The sequence below is a fragment of the Clarias gariepinus genome, chromosome 28, assembly GCF_024256425.1.
Source record: "Clarias gariepinus isolate MV-2021 ecotype Netherlands chromosome 28, CGAR_prim_01v2, whole genome shotgun sequence".
Lineage (NCBI taxonomy): Eukaryota > Metazoa > Chordata > Actinopteri > Siluriformes > Clariidae > Clarias > Clarias gariepinus.
In genome coordinates, this window is record NC_071127.1 from 8341800 (window position 1) to 8363347 (window position 21548).

General features: G+C 39.3%; 1 protein-coding gene across 1 annotated transcript; it reads left to right on the forward strand.

Annotated features, from left to right (window-relative positions):
- The first annotated feature begins 134 nt into the window (after positions 1–134).
- col28a1a (collagen, type XXVIII, alpha 1a) lies at positions 135–20146 on the forward strand. Its single transcript, XM_053490036.1, is given in 32 exon segments — positions 135–249; positions 434–1002; positions 1568–1627; positions 1870–1923; positions 2233–2277; positions 2370–2396; positions 3623–3667; positions 3762–3806; positions 5855–5908; positions 5991–6059; positions 6140–6208; positions 8955–9023; positions 9732–9800; positions 10512–10580; positions 10719–10787; positions 10901–10969; positions 11917–11988; positions 12159–12227; positions 12383–12454; positions 12726–12794; positions 12910–12978; positions 13070–13138; positions 13322–13390; positions 13473–13541; positions 13628–13765; positions 14290–14370; positions 14502–14537; positions 15471–15507; positions 15732–16286; positions 16490–16560; positions 18334–18532; positions 19408–20146. Coding segments are annotated over 32 exon segments (3345 nt in total). The 3' UTR covers positions 19581–20146.
- Positions 20147–21548: the final 1402 nt, after the last annotated feature.

Consider the following 21548-nt stretch of genomic DNA (forward strand, 5'->3'; position numbering starts at 1 on the left):
AAGGTCGGTGCTCCCTGTGACTTTGTGTGCAGCTCTGTACTGCCATCTGTTGGTGTATTACAGAACTAGTCGTGAAACTTTTTGATACCACCTTGTAAACGTTGTAAGTGTGTGTGTGTGTGTGTGTGTGCAGGATGCGGTGCGGTGTGGTGCTGTGTGTCCTGCTGCTGATCTTGTCCAGGGGAGGTCAGGGTTGACGAAGAAGCAGACAGAAAGTAGACAATCTAGTAGTTCAAAATGAAGCAAAAGGTAAGGTTTTTAATTACTTATTAAATTAATTAATTAACTAATTCATTATTTTTTTATGAATAGTACATTAGTCCATTTGAACTTCATGATGTTGGACAGGCAATGATGACAATTTATAGTTAAAAACTATGAGATTAAATAGACTTAATGAGTTTCTGTGACTCAATTTCTCTTTCTCCTCAAGCTCTGGTTTGTCCAGTGGAGGTGGCCTTCCTGGTAGACAGCTCAGAGAACGCTAAGGGTCTTAAGTTTGAGAAGCAGCGTGATTTTGTTCAGCGTTTCAGCACCAGGCTCTCTCCGCTACACGTTCCCGGCTGGCGTGTACGTCTGCGTCTGGCCGCCTTGCAGTACAGCAGCACCGTCTCGGTGGAACACAACTTCCGTAACTGGCAAGATGTTGACGTCTTCCAAAGCCAGATATCATCTATGCCACACATCGGTCACGGCACATATTTGGCCTACGCCATCTCGAACGCCACGCAGCTCTTTACTCGGGAGACGGCGGACAGCAGCGTGCGTATCGCCTTGTTGATGACAGATGGAGTGGATCACCCTCGCAGCCCGAGTGCCACCGCTGCTGCTACAGATGCCAAGAACAACAACATACGAGTGTTCGTTATTGGCCTGGCACAAGACAGGCAGGATGATACCAGGCTGAGGTCCATCGCCAGCGGTCCATCACAGCAACATCTTTTCAGCCTTGATGATGCTCAGCTGGACGAGAGACTCTTCAGAGAGTTGGTTAGTGAACAAGTGAATCTGGTTTGTTTAAACCAAGAACACAGCCGGTAAAACTGCAGGAAAATAATTTTATTATTGAAAGAGGTTCATCCCATCCGTTACACTCACTCACTCATCGTCTATATTGCTTTATCATCACCCGTGTCAGTACAGTGTCGCAGGGGGACTCAGGACACTAGGCGGGGTACACTCTAGACACACGCACTATGGGATCGCTAATTAGCTTAATCTGCATGTCTTTGGACTGTGGGATGAAACCGAAATACCCGGAGGAAACCCACCAAGCACAAGGGAGAACATGCAAACTCCATGCACACAGAGGGGGGAATCGAACCCCCGACCCTGGAGGTGCAAGGCGACAGTGCTAACCACTAAGCCATCATGCTCCAATATTTGTTCGGTGTAATGATGTTTCTTGTCATGCTGAGTTAAGCATTTTTATTTCTCCACAATACAATCTTTCTTGTTCTTTTTTACAGAGCAAAGTCGTCAACGCAGAGGTGAGTCCAATCCTATAGAATGGATAGGATGCTCTCCTGGATCATGTCGTCTGATGATTTGATTGTGTCTTCTTCAGTGTCCGCAGCCCAATTCCTGTCTGTGTGATAAAGGAGAGAGGGGTCCTCCAGGAAAACCGGTGAAAAAACACACCCTTTATCCTCACCTCTAGCCGTGTGAATCTCAGTCAATCTTATCTGGTTACTTATTTATTCCACAAAAGCTGTTGCTTGTTTTATCCTGATATATTTTGGAAGATTCCATTCTTTTATTAAGGATTTATTTTATAAAGCAGCTCTGACTCTAGTTCTGGATGCAAATCAAAACATACCTAAAAGTGTTTTACCAGATTGTGTACTAATATTTTATTTCCTCGATCAGGGTCTACCTGGGATTCCAGGACAACCTGGCCTTCAGGGACTCAAAGGATTCAGAGTAAGTTCCATCTTAGACTTTTTTTCTCATCTTGGATCATTCAATCCACAAATTATTGGCACAGGGTTTTAGTCCCAAAATGGCCACAACCCACCCGTATTGGGACTGGGGATTATATGGGCTTAGGGTTAAAGCCTTTCCCAAGAGCAACCCAGTCAACCATTGGACCCCCAACCAACAACTCAGTAACCCAGAGGCTAAACCACCTTAGCTACCTAAAGCACCAGACTCAGTTTTATTTATTTGTTTGTTTGTTTGTTTTTAAAAAATTATGCGAATCATTTTCCTTTATATCTGTTACCATTACAGGGGGAACCCGGCTTGAACGGACGACCAGGACTAGAAGGCCGTGAGGTGCCACACTACCACCATTATTCATGATTATCCGTGTTTTTTTTTTTGTTTTTTTTGCGTAATCATGACGCTGTGTGTTATTCTTGTTACAGGGAAGACCAGGAGTGAGAGGAGGAAAGGTTGGCCATTTTAATCATCTTTTGAATGGAATGTGGCTTGAGTTATTTTCCATGTTTACTTTCAGAGACACACAATCTAACACATTTTAAAGGGATTGTTTGCTTGTTAAAGTAAAACTCCCTTTATTTCTCTATATAATCCCCTGCTACAATAATGCACTTATCCCAGTGTTTCACTAGGGCTTGGAAAGTTAGGAGGTGGAAAGTTTTTTTTCAGAATGCCGGAGGTATGATCGGACTGCCTGCTTCATGTTAAAAACGCTGGCCTCCCAGGAACTCCTTCAATGGCCCAAACAGGGTTAGAGTCAGGACCGTATGGGGGATGTAGCAATACCTCCCAGATGAATTCCTGTAATGTGCAAGTGGTGTTAGAGAATGATTGTGTGTACAGTTCCCAAAGACAAATGTGTCTCTTTGGCAAGTTGCTTTCGAGAGAAATGGGAACGACTGCAGTGGACCCCGAGCCACTTTGGCCCGGATCGTCATTCAGGGACGTACTGTATATTAAGGACGCTTTCTTTAAAAAACGTTTCGCACTATTCAAATGTTTTACTGCGGCTAAGAGTCTCATCATTCCATAAGTCATCATCAAGTCCCCTTTTTGACTTGAACACTCCTTGCAAACATACATAATATGATCGGCAACAGTACTCAGAAAGGCTTTGGAATTCAAATGATGCTCATCTGGTATTAAGGGGCTCAGTGTGAGCCAAGAAACCATTCCGCACACCATTACACCTCAATCACCAGCCTGAAGTGTTGACACAAGGCATGAATTCAAGCCGCCAATGCCAAATGCTTCATCTGCACGCTGTTCCAGAAATTTATCACAAGCATGTGCCCTGTGTAACCTCAGATTGCTTTTGGAGTGAAACCTTATGTAGTTTTTCCCTGTTGGTTTTTCTTAAATTTTAAGCCAATTGTGCATTCTGTTAGTGTTACCTTCCTGTCAGCTTTGAAGGTGGCTGGTAAATGAATAGTCTTTATATATAGATAACTTTTTTTTTAATCCCTTTTCCAGTATGGGTACAGAAAAAAAAACAATCATATCAAAACATTGTTTTTTTTTTCTGCCAACACTAGACATGACACTAGCATTTCAGGACCAGTCCATAGCCTTCTATGAAGGAGAACATACTGTATTTATTCTTCTTGAGAAAAAATATAGAGAGAAGAGGTCAACACCTATGATTGTCCTTCTGTCTCTATCTTTCCCTTTACTCCAGGGTGAGAGAGGAGAGTGTGGTGCAACGGGACTAAAAGGAAACCAAGTAGGGTTTGCAGATAATTCTCTGACTCTCTCATTTACCCCATGATGTAAGATGCTGAACTGTGATATTCAGTTTTTTTTTCTCCTGTCTACAGGGTACAGATGGACCACCAGGACCTCGTGGACCTCCAGGAGAGCAGGTGATCATTAACCTTTCAGATCAAATGCCCAGAGTGAAGCATGGGGGTGGATCAGTGATGGTTTGGGCTGCAATATCATGACATTCCCTAGGCCCAATACTTGTGCTAGATGGGCGCGATCATGCCAAGGACTACCCAACCATGCTGGAGCACCATGTGCACCCAATGGTTCAAACATTGTATCCTGAAGTGCCGTGTATCAGGATAATAGTGACTCACTGGTTACCGAGTGGTTTGATGAACATGAAAGTAAAGTTGAACATCTCCCATGGCCTGCACAGTCACCAGATCTAATTATTATTAGGCCACTTTGGGGTGTCTTTCGGAGCGAGCATCACATAGTGACCTTTCCACTATTTTGCAAGATGAATTGATGCTGTATTGACCGAAAAGGAGGCCCTACACCATACTAATGAATTATTGTGGTATAAAACCCAGTGTTTTAGTTTTATTGTCCAACCCTTGTATATACAGTACTGTGCAAAGCTCTTGAGCTCACTGCCATTTCTTTATATTTAAGTAAATTCCATGATGTAGATTAATTTACAATAACGGGAACAAATGTTTTACTGCGACAGGCGGGAAAGTGCCTGAAGGTACAATTTAAAAATTTGTTTTATGTAACACCCTCAGCAGCGACCTCATTTTCCCTCTCGTCTGTTCCAACCACTCAGCATTCAGCATCACCAGCCTGATCATCTGTCATCATCTGCACTTCTTTCTTACTGGTTCATGTCTTAAGTTAGATGCTTTTTTTATGCTTAAGTGACTCATAGGTCAGTGTGGCATCCATCCATCCATCTAGGAACCTCTGGAGGCCAACTAGGGACCATGGAGGCCAATGGTGACCATTGTATTTATTCCTCATTCACACACTACGGGCAATTTTGGAATGCCAGTTAGCCTAACCTGCATGTCTGCGGACTGTGGGAGGAAACCGGAGCACCTGGACCCTTCAGGGTCACATTTGCAGGAAATTGTTAAGTTCATGATTGGAAGCAAATAGTACCTACTATTACCTTATAGCATTTATAGTGGGACTGTATCTGATAATACATAACTCAAGATTTATGACCCTGAGGTCATAAACCCTTCAGGTGAGTCATGAGATTTATTTTGACTACTTAATAAGAAGAAAAGCCTGAAGTCAGTTTCCTACTTTTTTTTTTTTCATTCGCACAAGAATCTGATGTTTTGACAGGTATCAGTACAAGACAAGTAAAAGAAAGTATAAATCGATCCGTAGATCTCTCTCTCTCTCTCTCTCTTAAACACACACATACACAAGCTCTAAACCACAATTAGCCTTCCTGTTTCTGCACTTATGGAATGTGATCCCGGGATTAGACCTGATCCCAACAGTAACATAGCACTGTTGTTCTTGTCCTAGTCAGGAGACAAAGTTTATACAGTGGGATTAACACACATACACGCAGCACTCATTCCTCTATGTGCTCTTGTGTCTAGAACACACATTTTGCTTGGACAAACCATTGAATAAAATAAAATAAAAAATGAGTATATAGTGTTTTTATTTAATTCTTAGTCTGTAAAATTAATTGAAACATTTTTAAAAAATCTATAACACACACTTACATATTTGGCCAATGTATTAAATATTCTCATGACATTAATACAAATAAATACGTATATAAATAAATGAATAAATAATTTTTTTTCAAGGAATAAATATACAACTATAAATTTATATAAAATAAAAATATATATATTGTTTTGAAATAGAATTGTTGAAAATAATTTTACTGGAAGAATTGTGGCAAGAAATAAATGAGTGTGTGTGTGTACGGTTGTATTTTTAAACTATGTGTTTATATACTATATTGTCAAAAGTATTTGCTCGTCTGCCTCCACATGCATATGAACTTGAGTAACACCCCGTTCTTAATCCATAGGGTTTAATATTATGATGGGGCCCACTTTGCAGCTACTGTATAACAGCTCCTGGGAAGGCTTTCCACAAAGTTTAGGAGTGTGTTTTAGAGAATTACAGTAATTTTTCTTCATATTTTTGTGTATGTGTTTTTCAGGGTCCTGTTGGTGGTCCTGGAGATCACGGTCCAGCTGGTTCTGCTGGGCCTAAAGTCAGTAATTGTACCTCTAATAGGCTTGAATTATTTTCTTTTTTGAATCTAAAACAACATAGCATGACTATTTTTCCACTAGGGTGAGCGAGGACCTACAGGAGCATCTGGTCCTCCAGGAGACCCAGGGATTGGACATCCTGGTCCAAAGGTTAGCAAACCATTCAAACTACACTTTAATGTTAAATATAGTGGAATGATGATGAAGAAACACCACACTTTTTTTTATAGGGAGACAAGGGGAACCAGGGCAGGCCAGGCCCTACTGGACCTGTTGCGATAGGAGATCCAGGACCTCCAGTAAGTTACACAATCAGTGTTTACACTTATTACCTTGTATACTGTATTTAATGGAATATATTGTATTCCTTAGGTATATAATAATACTACACATTTGTATGGAATATATACAATCAAATGAGGCATAACATTTACACCACCACCAGGTGAACTGAATAACACTGATTATCAATGATATAAATAATATATATCCAATTATTGGTCACATGTAAAACACAGAACACCCAGTGCACTTAAGACCTCCATGTACGGATCATAGAAGGAAAAGACCACAAGGGTGCTGACCCAGCGTACACACTCTTCAGATCCCAATCTGATTGAGCACCCGTGTGCAGAAATAAACAAGAACTCTGATCCACGGAGACTCCACCCTGTAACCCACAGCAACCAAAGGATCCACAAACACACACTAAAAAAACATCAGTGTTAACATTCCTACTTTTAAAAAGGTTATAATCACATTCAAAAATGCTCAAATTTAGAACCAATACAAATTTCCTGCATGTATGAATTAAAAAAAAAATGATTTGCTGACTTTTAATTGTTAGCTAGTTAAGCAGGGTTCATTCCACTATGGTAGTGGTGAAGGCCACATGGAGGATTTGAGGCAGGATGCAAGTGCAGACCTTGGTTTATAAAAATGGATATAAAACTCCATAAATAAAACAAACTAAAAATACTAACACGAATATACAGTATTAGGTACTGTGGCTAATGAGTACTAGCACTATGGCTAGGACCTATGGCTAACGCTAATGCTAACCACCAGCACCAGTGAACTAAACAGAAGATAACAGAATGAAGCAAAACCAACCGACCCTTCTAAAACATGGGTTATATAGAAACAGGCTAATGAAACTCAACCAGGTGCATGTCCGTTTAGTCATAAAAAGTTCTGGACCAATTTCATAAAAAATATATTTTGTTCTCGTCATGTGCAAGACTCATAAAAAAGAAAAAATAAATAGTGATCTTATGTTGTACAGACATGCTACACTTACAGTAGAATGGCAAATATCCTAGAGCAACAGAAATCAGCATGCTGATTCTTGTTAAATTTTAGTAAAGGTCTTGAGTGATTTACAGTATGTTCTCCTAAATGCAACCTCAAATTGATAATCCATAACTGTGGACATTATTCACAAATGGATGAATGGAAGGAGTCCATTGAAGTACAGTGCCATGACTTTCAGAGATAAATCTGTGAAACTGGATGGATGGATGGATGGATGAATAGATAGATAGATAACTAGATATATATTTTATTGATCCCGAAGGAAATTTTAAACGTTGTATATTAATACTGAGGATATTGAAATTATGACAGAAAATATGGAATAATGTAGTCAACAAAAGTGTGTTAAATAACCCAGAATATGTTTTATATAAAGGTCTTGGAAGCAGAACTTCTAGAAGGGAGAGAGAGAAGGAGAAAGAGAAAGAGAGAAAAAGAAAGAGAGATTTTTTTTGACGATCTGCCTCCTGGGGAAGAATTCTCAATTACCAAACCCACAAATGTTGAAAAAGGTGAGCAAGATGAGCACGCACTTGGTCAAGCTGAAGATCTGCCTCACCTTTTTCAGTCGTAGAGATGATGGGCTCTTCCACTGTGAAGACTGTTACTCCGTCTCAACCAAGTTTTGTCACCGGTAATGATCCTCGACATGAAGGAGGAGTCATTTATTACATTGCAGAGTTCTTGGCAGACTTTGATGGAATGTTCTTCTGCTCCTGGGTCAGCAGCCTGGGGACGAACTTTGCAGCAACACAACACATGTTCAGATCACACATGAGGATCACCTGTGCTGTTCCATATGATACATCAACCATGGCAGCAGTGTTGTGGATTGTTCTCCGACAATCATTAGGCGCAAGTTGGCAAATGGTTTTGACATTTCTTTGAGTGATGTTCTTCTGCTGCTCTTGAAGCATGCATGCCACTCAAAACATCTCGAATGATTCATCGGAGCATCGCTGTACACTTGCTGAATCATGTCAATGTGTATGAGTAAGAAAAAAAATGTGTTTAGGTAGTAATGAGATTGTGAGATTGTCCCTGATGAGCAAACCGAGTGCGACGGTGGCAAGGAAAAACTCCCTGGCAATAAGAAAAAACCTTGAGAGAACCCAGACTCAACAAACATCAAGTTAAACATCTCGGTAGCAAGTTTAGCCAGTTTCATGCATAATTTCACGTTTTAATTTGCTGTCCATGAGGAAAAAGCAGAGGTGGTCAGATGTACAGTATACAGGCCGATGTCTTTTGGCACACTGACTTATGAATGCCGGTGCTCCTTGTGCCTTTGTTTGACTGTGCTGCCATCTGATGGCATGTGAAAAAAACTAGTCTCAAAACTTTTTGATACCACCTCGTATAACTCAATAGAACATTAACCATGCCACTCTTCAATAAATCAAATTACCATAATTGGCAAATGTCTGTTGTAGGAAAGGGATAAACCAGCTTAGCTTTGTGTCCAGCCGCATCACACAACCTCTATTTTCCTGTTACTACAAGGCTCCATGTATTTTATTCCTTACTCACCCTGTAACCCATCACCATCTCCCTACATCCACATCATGTCCATTCAGTTTCTTTTATGCAGTAAAATTTTTACATGTTGTGAAATTTGACATTCTGACTGAGCAGGCTGTAATTAATTTCTTTACAATTAGCTTTAAAAAAATCAGATAAATCTTTTTATCACATTGTGTTATTAATTGTATTATTCATTGTATTATGAAGGGATCACCAGGCCCACCAGGACTGCGAGGCAACCCGGGTTCTCCAGGAGAGGGTTTACCAGGGCCTCAGGTAGGTAAACTTTCACATTAACACATCTCTTTTAACACTCATGTTTTGTTCGGGTTCAAATATCTTACTTTTAAAATACCTTAATTCCTTGTAATAGTCATTTATTAGTACTCTAATTAGTCCACATGTAGAGCAAAATGTTGACCAGAAATCACGTTTTGGATTTTATTTTCATATATATTTTATACTTAAACAATATCACATGAGATGCATTAATATGATGTGTTTGACTGCGTGAATATCATGTGCTGATATTCAGTACAACATACAGTAAATTGAACAGCATGGACGGTTCAGATGCAATTTGAAACGACTTTTAAGCAGTTACTTAGGAGACAAAATATTGTTTAAGATGACATAATGTGCAAAGTGCTTTCATGACTGGTTACCATACTGGTCATACCAATACGGGTACATACCATACCCATGCTGGTGACAGACAGTTAGCGTTATTAACGGTTGTTAGAACAGCAGTGCCATGGAGTGATACATATAGTTAAACGCCCCAGTGCTGTTATGCTCTATATCACCACTTGTGGAATGTCTGGAATGCCTCTCGCCCAGTCAGATTACACAGTCCGAATAAAGTGTTAACTGTTGTATTAAAAAAAGGTTGTTAAATCTTACTATGTAATGCTGCTAAATCTTCATTGCTAATCAGTGAGCTGTACAGGAATATTAAACACATCTGTCTGACTCTGGTTTCAGGGGGACAGAGGTTTGGCGGGACGAAAAGGTGCAATCGGCTCACCAGGGTTAGGAATCAAGGGAGAAAAGGCGAGGTTTTATATTTTAATTATATATTTTTATATAATTATACACATCTTAATTTCCACATATAATTTTACACAAGTTTTTGGTCCTTTTTTTTCTTTATCTTTTCTTGTTATTAAAAATGATGTACAGTATAAACATGCAAACAACTGAACTCTGAAATTAAGTTGATATAAATGTTTTTTTCTTTTATAAACCTGATGCATTTGACCTACAAATTCATAATTTGTTAATTATACAAAGATCAGCCATAACATTAAAACCACTAAGACGTGAATAACATTGATTAACTTTTTACGATGCAACCTCTTAAAGGGGTGGAAGCAGGTAAAAAAAAAAAAGCTGCCTTAACATTCAATGCATCACAGCTTGTTGTGTGGCCACAGCCCATATCTATCAACCATGTGAAGAAGGCAGTGTGATGCTCTAAGCAATGTTCTCCTGGGAAACCGTGGGTCCTAGCATTCATGTAGTGTAATTTTGACATGTACCACTTCCCTATATAAGAGGGACCAACATAATTTTAGGTGGTTTTAATTTATCAACTGTATTACATTCTTAATCTAGGCTAATTATTGCCTTTTTTTTTCTTTCTTTTTTTTTTGCAGTGTGTTTATGATCTGGCTTTAAACTTTATCATAGCTTATCATGCAAAACATATTCTCTCACCTACTGTACTGTTAAACTGTAAATATTCTTCTTGTTATCCTGTAGGGGAATACTGGAGCTGCAGGACCACCAGGCCTGACTGGACTTCCTGGAGCTGGGATTCAGGGAGAAAAGGCAATTTATACCCTCTTTAATTTTTTTTAACCCAGCCCCTTCTCTAAGCTGCACGAATATCTCTTTAGCTCGAATGAGTAGCAATAGTGATAAAGTATTACAACTCTTTGTAGCATTATCTTTTTCTTTTAAACACAGGGTAACCAAGGACCAGTTGGACCACCGGGCCCTAGAGGAGCTCCTGGTGTGGGCACTGCAGGCCCAAAGGTGAGTGCTGCAAATATGACTTCAAAATATGACTATATACTGTATGTATGTGTAAATGTATCATTCTGGTCCAATGGTTAATGGATATAATTTAAACGTTTATTACTTTACAGGGGGATCAGGGTTTCCCAGGTGAACACGGACGTCAAGGAGAAAGAGGCTTCGGAGAACCTGGACCAAAGGTAAAGTTCATTCTCCTCTCTTTGACGTTGATGAGAAAAAATAATAATGAGATTAATACGAAAGTACATTAAATGTTTCTGTTGAATAATCTCTAAGGAGGACAGAACACAAGAAGACAACATACAATACAAACAAAGACTAGACTTATATTAACATATCAGCTGGAAATTATTAACGAACATTTATTTCCGTTCAGAGACTCTGTTAAATTCTTTCCAAGATCTTGGTACTGTAGAGTCAGACCACTCAGTAAAGTCTTTTTCACCACAACCCAAAGATCCTCAATAGCGTTAAGGGCTGGACTCTGTGGTGGCCAATCTATCTGCCTAAGGCTCCCTGAACCACTCTGGTCATTCAGTACATTCAGGTCGCCAGCTGACTTTATTTTTGGCACGCAGTGTTGCTGAGGCTAGCCTTGACCAACTGAAGCAACCCCAGGTCATAAAACTGCCTCCGGAGGCGTGTACAGGCTCTAGACATGATGGTGGTGATGGTGATGAAGTGCATCACTTTATCTGCTTCTCGTCCTACCCTGATGCACTCATCACTCTGGAACAGGGTCAATCTGGACTCCTTAGACCACATAATCTCTTTCCATTCCTTTACAGTCCATACTTTAGGATCTTGTTGATTAGCCTCACTTATATGGCTGTTTTGGCTTTCTGACATGGTTGTTTAAGAAATGAGAAGTTACTCAAAACATAGGGTTAAATGACTTGTTGCAGCTGAACCGTGTTATCTACTGCAGTAATTATCACATTGATATTCTTAACAAGTTAAGTCCAGGTGGTATTGTTGTATTTTAAATGTTGTTTTCATTATTGTTAACAAGCCATCACTTGAGCTAAATCGGCAGCTACCACAATTTGGTTTACTATAAGATCTTCATTGTGATCCAACAGACCTGCTACCTTGTAGATGCCTGTAAATATTATGCTTATTCCAGGGGGAGCCAGGATCTGATGGTGCACCAGGGATTCCTGGCATCCCAGGAGAAGATGGTGCTATAGGACCTAAGGTAAAGAAGGGTTAATCAATTGTTAAACAAGAGACCAGTTTATTTTTGGATAAAAGTGAAACATTTGAAGCTTTTTGTTAAGTTTTATTCCAACTGCAGACTAAATACTTTGTTAAGAATTCAATTTGTAAGGTTTTCATTTTGTTGCTCATGGTTTATGTGGAATGTAGGGTGAGATGGGTTTTCCAGGTCTGCAAGGTCTTGGAGGTGCCCCAGGAAAGGGGATTCCAGGAGAAAAGGTACATCTTTAACAGATGCTTTGGCAACCAGTTTTACAGTAAAGTTAATGATAGTGTATCACTGTATACGTACTATCACTGGAGCTCGTGCATATAAAGTATGGCCTGTGGTATGAAATATGAAAGATGAAATATGAAGTGTGATGTTACTAAAGGGCGATCAAGGTGATCGAGGTAACCGTGGTCTTCCAGGACCTCTAGGACCTGCAGGACCATCTGGAGCAAAGGTAAATATTCAGTCATTCTTTAATAAATACCAAACTGGTAAATTGCCACTGTACCACACTTGTTGGATGTGGTGTTATTGAAAAACAATCCATGGTGATAACAATAACTCTGTTTCATATTGATTCACATCACAGGACTCCATCAATCATTATTTGGCTTAAACATCCTACACAAGGGTGTGATTCATGACTTAAATAATAGGATACAAATTTAAGACAGAGATGGTGGTGTGATTGACAGCTGTGGGTGAAAATTGGTTTATTATTTTAGGGAGAACCTGGTAGTCCTGGGCAGTTGGGGATGCCAGGGCCTGCGGGGTTTGGATACTCTGGGCCGAAGGTAAAGAAATACATGTAATATGTAATAAGTTACATTATAATGACCCTTTATAAGTTTTGTTTAATGTTTTATAAATGAGGGAAATGGATATTTAGTGTGTTACATTTCTTATCAGGGTGAACCTGGGCCTGTGGGTCCTCAGGGCATAGCCGGAGATCCAGGAGTTGGTCTTGTAGGGCCAAAGGTGATAATTTGTTTAACACAAACCACATTGGAACAATTTAGTCTTATCAGGTTTAACTTTAAGACGTCAATGTTTTTGCATTATTTTTTAGGGCGACAGAGGACCACCTGGGCTGGTGGGACCACAAGGGTCACCTGGAGAAGGTTACCCTGGGCCTCAGGTGTGTTTATGCACACATAAACATTAACTGCATTATAAAAAAAGATCATTCTAATAAAAAAAAAAAAAATCTGTCAGTCTCTGAGGCATGAATTCTTCAGGAACCCTGAAAATCCATTTCATCATGGGCACAACAATATTTACTTATTTATTTTTTTATTTTTTTTTTTTTTGCTTAAATTAGGGACTGCCTGGTTTGCCTGGGGTATCAGGAGACATGGGACCAGAAGGACAAGGATTACCAGGACCTAAAGTAATGCTCAAGTAAAATTTATTATAAAAATTCATCACTCATGTTGTTTGTCTATGTTATGCTGGACGCTTTTGGTTACTAGGGGGACAGAGGGACACCTGGGGTTCCTGGGTCAGCTGGGCCATTTGGGGAAGGACTTCCAGGACCAAAGGCAAGCTTTTAAGATTGAAACTGGACTGAAATCAGGAAAGCAAAAAAGATTTGTCTGTTCATGCTTTATCTTGGGATTACTTCTAGGGTGCGATTGGTCAACCAGGCCCTCCTGGTCCTCCAGGTCCACCTGGCGAGGGCATTCAGGGCCCAAAAGGAGAGCCAGGCTTCCAGGGACGACTAGGCCCCAGAGGACTCATGGGAGAAGGTCTTCCAGGAGAGAAGGTGCTGGAAACTGTAATAGAGTAACAAGGCAGTTTAATGGTGAATGGAATATGATTTATACTGTATATACACTGTGGGGAAACAGAAAAGCCACCCAGTTATATCTGTGCTGACAACACAGCATAGGTGGTTGCAATGATGGTTATATATATATATATAAAGTGCTTATATGGAAGCCTTGACGGTGTGAGTTAATGGGGAAGCTTCAGACATCAAACTGTGAATTGGGGTTTTTTGGGATATGTCAGATAGAATAGCATGGTAGAAGTCATGAGTGCTATATACAATATGTTTATTAAATACACAGAATATACAAAAATGGCTAAAATGCTCAGAGCTTAAAGGGCTATGTAAGTAAGTCTTAATGTCTTAACTATTGGGAAATTATACAGTATTTGTTTGCAAGCTGTATAACCTGGTATACAGTAAGTCACAGCACAAGTTGAGTCTGAAAAAAAAAGAAGAACAAGACTATATACAGTATGTTCTGGTAGCCAAATAGTTATTAAATGCTTTGGTTTCAGGGGGACAGGGGTCTGCCTGGTGAGCGTGGAAGAAAAGGAGATGGTGGAGATTTCGGAGCACCAGGGCAAACGGGAGCAGCGGTAGGCATCATCAAAATTGCTATATACTGTAATGTATTTTAATATAGACATCAATTATTTGCTAATAACATGCCAGAGCGAGACGGAGATATAAGCCTTGAAACTTTAAAAAAAAATTTTTTTTATTGTAGGGAAATCCTGGTGAGAAAGGAGATCCTGGCCTCTCAGTAAGTGCCATTTGTTCTATATACAGTGGAACCTTAGATTACGAGCATAATTCATTCCGGAAGTGGGCTTGTGTTTTAAAACACTCATAAATCAAAGTGAAGTTCCCCATAAGAAACAATGGAAACTAAAATTATTCATTCCGCAGCCCAAAGAAATAAATACATAAAAATAATTAATACAAAATATAAAGTAAAAATAAACAAATTAACCTGCACTTTACCTTTAAAAATTAATCCGGACAGATAAGTGTTTCCATTTATACTCGAGGCGCTGTGTATGTGTGTGTGTGTGTGTGTAAAGCTAAATTAAGAGGAGAGGAGGATTTAGACCCCCCCTTCTTCTCGTCTTGCACAGTAACACTTTCCCCTCTGTTATTTAAGTTTCACACACACACACACACACACACACACACACACACACACACACACACAGACAGACAGACATTACATGTGTTATAAGAAAGAGTACACGCGCGCGGTACACACATGTATACAAACACAAAATAAAATATGGTTTACACACACACACACACACACACACACACACACACACACATGGTCACAGTGTTATAGTAAACAGTACACGCATGCACGGATGTTGATTATATCAGTAAGAAACGAGCACTAAGACCCTGCAGGAGAGACGATCACCCACAATTCCGCAGCGCAAGAGAGAGAAAAAACGTTGGCTCAGTTGTGATCACTTGACGCTCGGCGTCAAAACAAGAAGCGCATACGTGATACATAAAACTCTGTACTTGTAAACCAAGACTTGTTCGTATTCCAAGTCAAAATTTATTAAAAATCTTAACTCACAAACCGCGTTACTCATGATCTGAGGTTCCACTGTGTATACATATATATGTGTGTGTGAATATATTCAATTTGGCTGCAAATTAATGCACAGACCAACATCTTTCATTTTCTTGACAGAGAGAAGAAGTGATCAAAATAATCAGGGGACTCTGTGGTAATACAACACGTCTATTTGATCATAATAATATCTAATACTATCTAATCTTCAAATTTTTGAAACAATAAGAGCATTAGTGTTTGGTGCTCTTCTGCAGTAAATTAACTTAAGGACTACTCTTTGTTCCACTGAAGATAATGACAAGGAAAAGTAAGGGTTTGTAGTCTGTTGTGTGTCCTGATATAAGTAAGATGTGCTCTATATTTTGCGTGTTCCTCCAGGTTGTGGTCTAAGGTGCAGCGAGAGTCCCCTGGAGCTTGTCTTCATAATCGACAGCTCTGAGAGCGTCGGCCCCGAGAACTTTGACCTCAGTAAGGACTTTGTGAACGCTCTGATAGACCGTGTGGCTGTGAGCCATGATGCCACGCGGGTTGGGATTGTGTTGTACAGTCATGTCGAGGTGGTGGTGGTCAGCCTCCAGCAGCTGATCGACAGCACCAGCATCAAAGCGGCTGTACGTAAGATGACCTACCTGGGGGAGGGAACTTTTACAGGAAGTGCCATCCGCAGTGCAACACGGTTGTTCCAGGCCTCACGGCTGGGTGTGAGGAAGGTGGCTGTGCTGCTGACGGATGGACAAGCGGACAGACGAGACGCGGTGCGGCTGGAGGACGCCGCGGAAGAAGCACATGCTGCTGGCATAGAGATGTTTGTAATTGGTGTAGTGAATCGTAGTCATTCAGGTTACAGCCAGTTTCAGAGAGAGATCAACTCCATCGCTTCGGAGCCAGACGAGGAGCACGTCTACCTTATACGGGATTTCATGGACTTGCCCAGTATGTAGTGCTTCCTTTAATAGTTTTGTTTTAGATCATTTGTTTTTCTTAAGCATGCTTGGGATTAGAAATCACAACCTACTGTTCAGTAAAGAACTACTATTTGTAACAATTTAGCTATTTATTAGGATTGATACAGCAACAAGTGGAGGAAATCGTTATAGGACAACACACACTATATATAAAATTCCTACTTTTCACAGACTTGGAGATGGATATACTAAGTCGGATCTGTGAGCTGGATGAAGGCTCGGTGCTCCCAACCGATGACCAGGTGAGAGGGATTGTTTATAATTCACTGAGTCACAGTAATTTTCATCAAGTCCAGGGATGATCTAATAGCGTATTTCAGATGTTAATAAGAAACATGGACTGGGCTGAAAATGAGAGTCAAATAAAACCATGTACTATTTCTCATGACTATGTTAAAAAATTCAAGTCTGGCTCATTTGATGCGAAATATGAAGATAAAAAATGTCAGATGTTCCAAATAAAGGTTTGCACACTTGTTAAAGGTCCTACACATCCCATTTTTCATTAAATGTCAATATGATCTTTAGGGTCCTAATGAAAAGTTTGTGTTATACGTTAATTAAAAATTCAAAAGGATTGTGTAAAAAAAACACTAATTTTACCTGGTAAAAACTAGCTCTGTTCTCAGCAACCTGTTTCAGTACATGCTAATTTAAATGCTCATGACCTCTGCTGAGCCCGCCCCCCCCGTTCTGTGGGGCGTGACACGTAGGGTATAGCGACGGAAATGTAGTCCAGTGCGGGCAATGCTTTGGACTGCATTACCCACAAAGCATTGCCACAACGCAGTGCTTTGTGGGTAATGCAGTCCAAACTGGAAAACGCTGGAATATGGAGCCTGAGCCTGTTTTCTTCAGTCGTTTTTGGTTTGATTTAAGTACGGAACCTACGCGGAAGTTTGTAATATCGCCTGACAACGCAGAAATTAAAAGAATGGACATGCATCGACCCGTTTGTCTTTCTCACCACTGCATGGGCATGAATTAACGGGCTGTTGCGCTGCCGCGAGCAACAACAACAAAAGCGGAGAAGCTTACTGAGAGAGATACGGACGCGATGTGTTTACTGGTGTGTTTACATGACTTCTTAATCTTTGACAGACATCGTTATAAACCATCTAACGTAACAAAGGTAAGCATAATATAGTTCTCCAACTACCCACACAGTTTGCAACTAGACAATCACCTTAATGCATTGTTTATTATAAACGGGCCATTAGGGATTATATAGAGACGGATGTACATAGAGAAGAAGCCATAACCATGTTCTATGAGAGTATAAGTTAACTTACACTCCGCATTCATCGTGATTATTAGAAAAGGCGATCTGCAAAGAGTCATAGTAAAAGGAATCACACTCACCGAGCCTGGCGAAGATGAAGCAGGAACACGAAGCGTTAGTACATATCCGATTTTTAGGAGCGGCTTCCTAGTAAAACCAGCTTTATATTGACCCGCGTTTATAAAGCAGTCTGGTGAAAAATGATTATCGCAAACATGAACGCATTTAGGTAAATCGGCGGGGACGTTAGCTTTAAAAACTAAATTCAGCCACTGCGTCCTCAGTGGCTCATATACCTAACCCTAGGTAGGTACCCTAGGTCACTAACCCTAGGTAGTGAATGATGACTGCTGTGTTCGCTATTACACCCAACAACTGTACACAACACTCGCTTAGGCGCCATTTTGCTCCAGCGGCAAAAAACAATGGCCGACAGCTTCTTCTCACTCGGGGCGGGTCTTTGCTAAAACACCAGTGTCAATCAACTTGTGTAGGAGCGGCCTCTTGTGGTGTGGCGTCACATCGACAGGCATTTGTGATTGGCCTGATTTCGGAAGGGGGATGTTACTGTAATAAACGAAAAGAAAACCACTGGGCGGCTCTTTATCATCGTAGAGTGGTTGTGTACGCACTCTCCTAACACACGGTTCAGTCCAAACAGCTTAAAAAAGTGCATGTAGGCCTGTATGACCCCTTTAATGATTTTCTTAATATATTCCCTCTGCCTCTCCAGCCTGAAGATTCTATGAGGTTTATCACTCCCTCTCCAGAAACAGTTGAAATTGATGACAGGAAGACACCAATGCCTGAAGAGCCATGGACTGTCACTCCTGCTGGGATTGCGACAAGAACCCTGCCTCCCACAAATGTCCTGTTTGACCCTGAGATCAGCTCTACTTCAAGGATCCAACTTCCATTCCAGTCTGGAGCAGGTACTGTACATAAGTACACAGGAGGAACAAAAAGAGAAATAATAAAAGCCAATTTGCAAACTAATATCCAGTTGAATATTTGAACTATTGTTCTTAATTTTTATCTTTAATATTATGTGGAACCCCATCGATGCGTGAGATTGAAACCATTACTAAACCATTTTTGCAGTGTTTAAGTGAAAAAAAGAGATAAAAACTTCTGACCAATCAGAATCAAGACTTCAACACTGAGTACTTATATAATCTATATAAACAAAACAAAGGTTTTGTCTGTACGTTGGTCAGAACTCGCTCTTTTGATGATATCTTTACATCTCATACATTGGAGGAACCGAAACCAGTCCCAATTTCATACAAAATTTCAGTCTGTATGTCTGTATGTCTGTCCATCTAGCCAGATTTTGTCACAGCATCACACAAAACTGTCTACACAGAATTGAATGAAACTTTTGCAGTACTTCGATATCTGTCTGAAGTTTAAACTGCACCATAAGTGAAATCAAAATGTTAAGTAAAAGCAAAGTTATAAACAGTTATGTGCTAGATTTAATAATCTACTTTAAAATAATATACTAATGCGCTACTGTCTCAATGTAAACAAACACCTGCACCAATAGATATTAATTAAAAAAGCTAAACTGAATATTTTTATTTATATTTTCACAGCATATTTGTATATTTTTTTCATATTTTCACAGCTGGAATAACAGGAAAAATTATACGTTTTTATACGTCTTTATGTTACAATGACATGATCATCTAAACCGAACGATGTGCCATAGTGTGATAAGAGAAAACCCTGAGAAGCACAATTATATCACAAGAATCATCATTTGATGCTGAAGCCTGAAATCTGTCTGTGTGTCTGTTTTTAGCTCCAGACTGTACAGAGCGTCTCAACCCTGGGCCGTGCCGAAGCTACGACATAAAGTGGTACTACGATTCCTTGGCCAACGCCTGCGCACAGTTCTGGTACGGAGGTTGCCAAGGCAACAGCAACCGCTTCGATACGCACCAGAGCTGCGTGGATGCTTGTGTGAAGACGTGATCCAGCTCAGAATCTTCATCGCTTTTAAAAGACTAACTGGAAAAAGCTTAGAATGTGGTTCAACTGTCAGGGAAAGATGTGTAAATACAACCGAACAAATTGTTCATACATTTATTTTAGGTAATGTGAAAAATACAGTACAGTGTGTGTTTGTGTGTATTAAAAGTGTTAAATATGTTTATTCATATGGAATCAAACACAACAAGGGGTTGTGCTGTTATTGGAAAATAACCAACAGTGTGGTAGTGTATTGTGGCTCGACGCTAAGTGGAGTTTTATTCCCTTTTAACTATAACTTTACTTTTATTTATCAAAAGCATCATACATTTTATTCATTTATAGTGTGCGGGTTCTCTCACCAGACGTTTTTTTTTTTTTTTTTCTCTCAAAATGTACATCTGGTTGAAGAAAATCAGACTCTCTAACATCAATATGACATTTAATAATTAAATTATTCAATTTTAACATTGCTACCTTACAGTGCTCTAACACAAAAGTGCAAATCATAACTCATAATTTCTTATGTGTTTTATTTAAGCGATGCAGTCGTAGTCTCACCGGGTAAAATGTACCATTATTTTCAGCTGAAATAAAAATTAATACAATTCAAAGATTTAATAAGGTTATGTTTTTTATTTCCTTTTATTTCGAGCTCCCCAGTGTAGTGCCCGTTCTGGTCCTTTCCTCCCTCATATCCCCTGTAACTACATCATGTCATGTGAGATGACTTTTATTGTTGTTTTAACCAAATGAAACAGCGTTCTCCCAGGAACATGGTGCTGTATAGAACAATATAAAATAACACAAGACTACATATGAGTAGAACTCAACTACAACACACGACTACACAAAGTGAACACATGCAAACAGCACAGTATTATCCAGGTATAAACATTAATGCATGTACTACTGTATATAGTTAATCCTATTAATATAGCTTAAACTTGTTTTATTTTTTTCTTATTATTTTTATTTCTTGCAGTCAGAAAGACTATCAGGGTTAAATAAAAACTAATCAAAGCTGTGCTATTTATACAGGTTGATTAGACAATACAAAGTTTGCTGCGGAAAGTTACAGTTTCATAATACTTTTACTAATATAAAATATTATTATTACACATGATATTACTTACAGTAAATAGGTTATGAGCAATGATTGTGTGTTGCATTTTTGCTGATATTTTAATTACACTAATTAGTATTTTAGGACTGTCAGTATGCCATGGATTAAAACTGATTAGATACCCAATGCTAATACCAGAAAAAAATAATAATGGGAAATCATATATCAAAGGGAGAAATCAAAGAATTCCATGGGACATGGTTTGGCAAAACTGTAATTTATATTACAATTGTAATTGTAATAAATTGTAATTGTAATTGTAATTTTTTTATTGGCAAAATAGATATATTTATTCAAACTATTTAAATCTGCAAACTATTATTAAAGCTGCAGTTTTATCTACAGTGTTATTTTTTTAGTACTTCAGTTAAACATTAAAAATAATAAAAGATGGCTAGATACTAATATCAGCGACAGGGGGCGTAAGGGTTAGTAAGCATAATCTATGCCAATAAGCATAATAAGCATAAGCAATAATAAGCCATTATCTGTAAGACCGTTTAAACCCACCAAGCACGGGGAGAACATGCAAACTCCATGCACTCCATGGACACACGGGAATCGAATCTGGCCAGGAATCGAACCCGCACCCTGGAGATCCTAGTGGCAGTGCTAACCACTGCCATAGCACCGCCTATCTTTCATTACACATTGTAAATATTTCTATTTTAGGTGAAAGCTGCTGTTTTGTCTACAGTTTTTTTTTCTTTTAGTGCTTTATTTCCTTAAAAAAATTTATGCTTATAATTTATGCTGAATTGGTACTAATATCAGCTGACTAATAAGATTTCTGTATCAATATAAATATTAGAAGGAAAAATAGTATGGTGCTGTCTCTACTTATA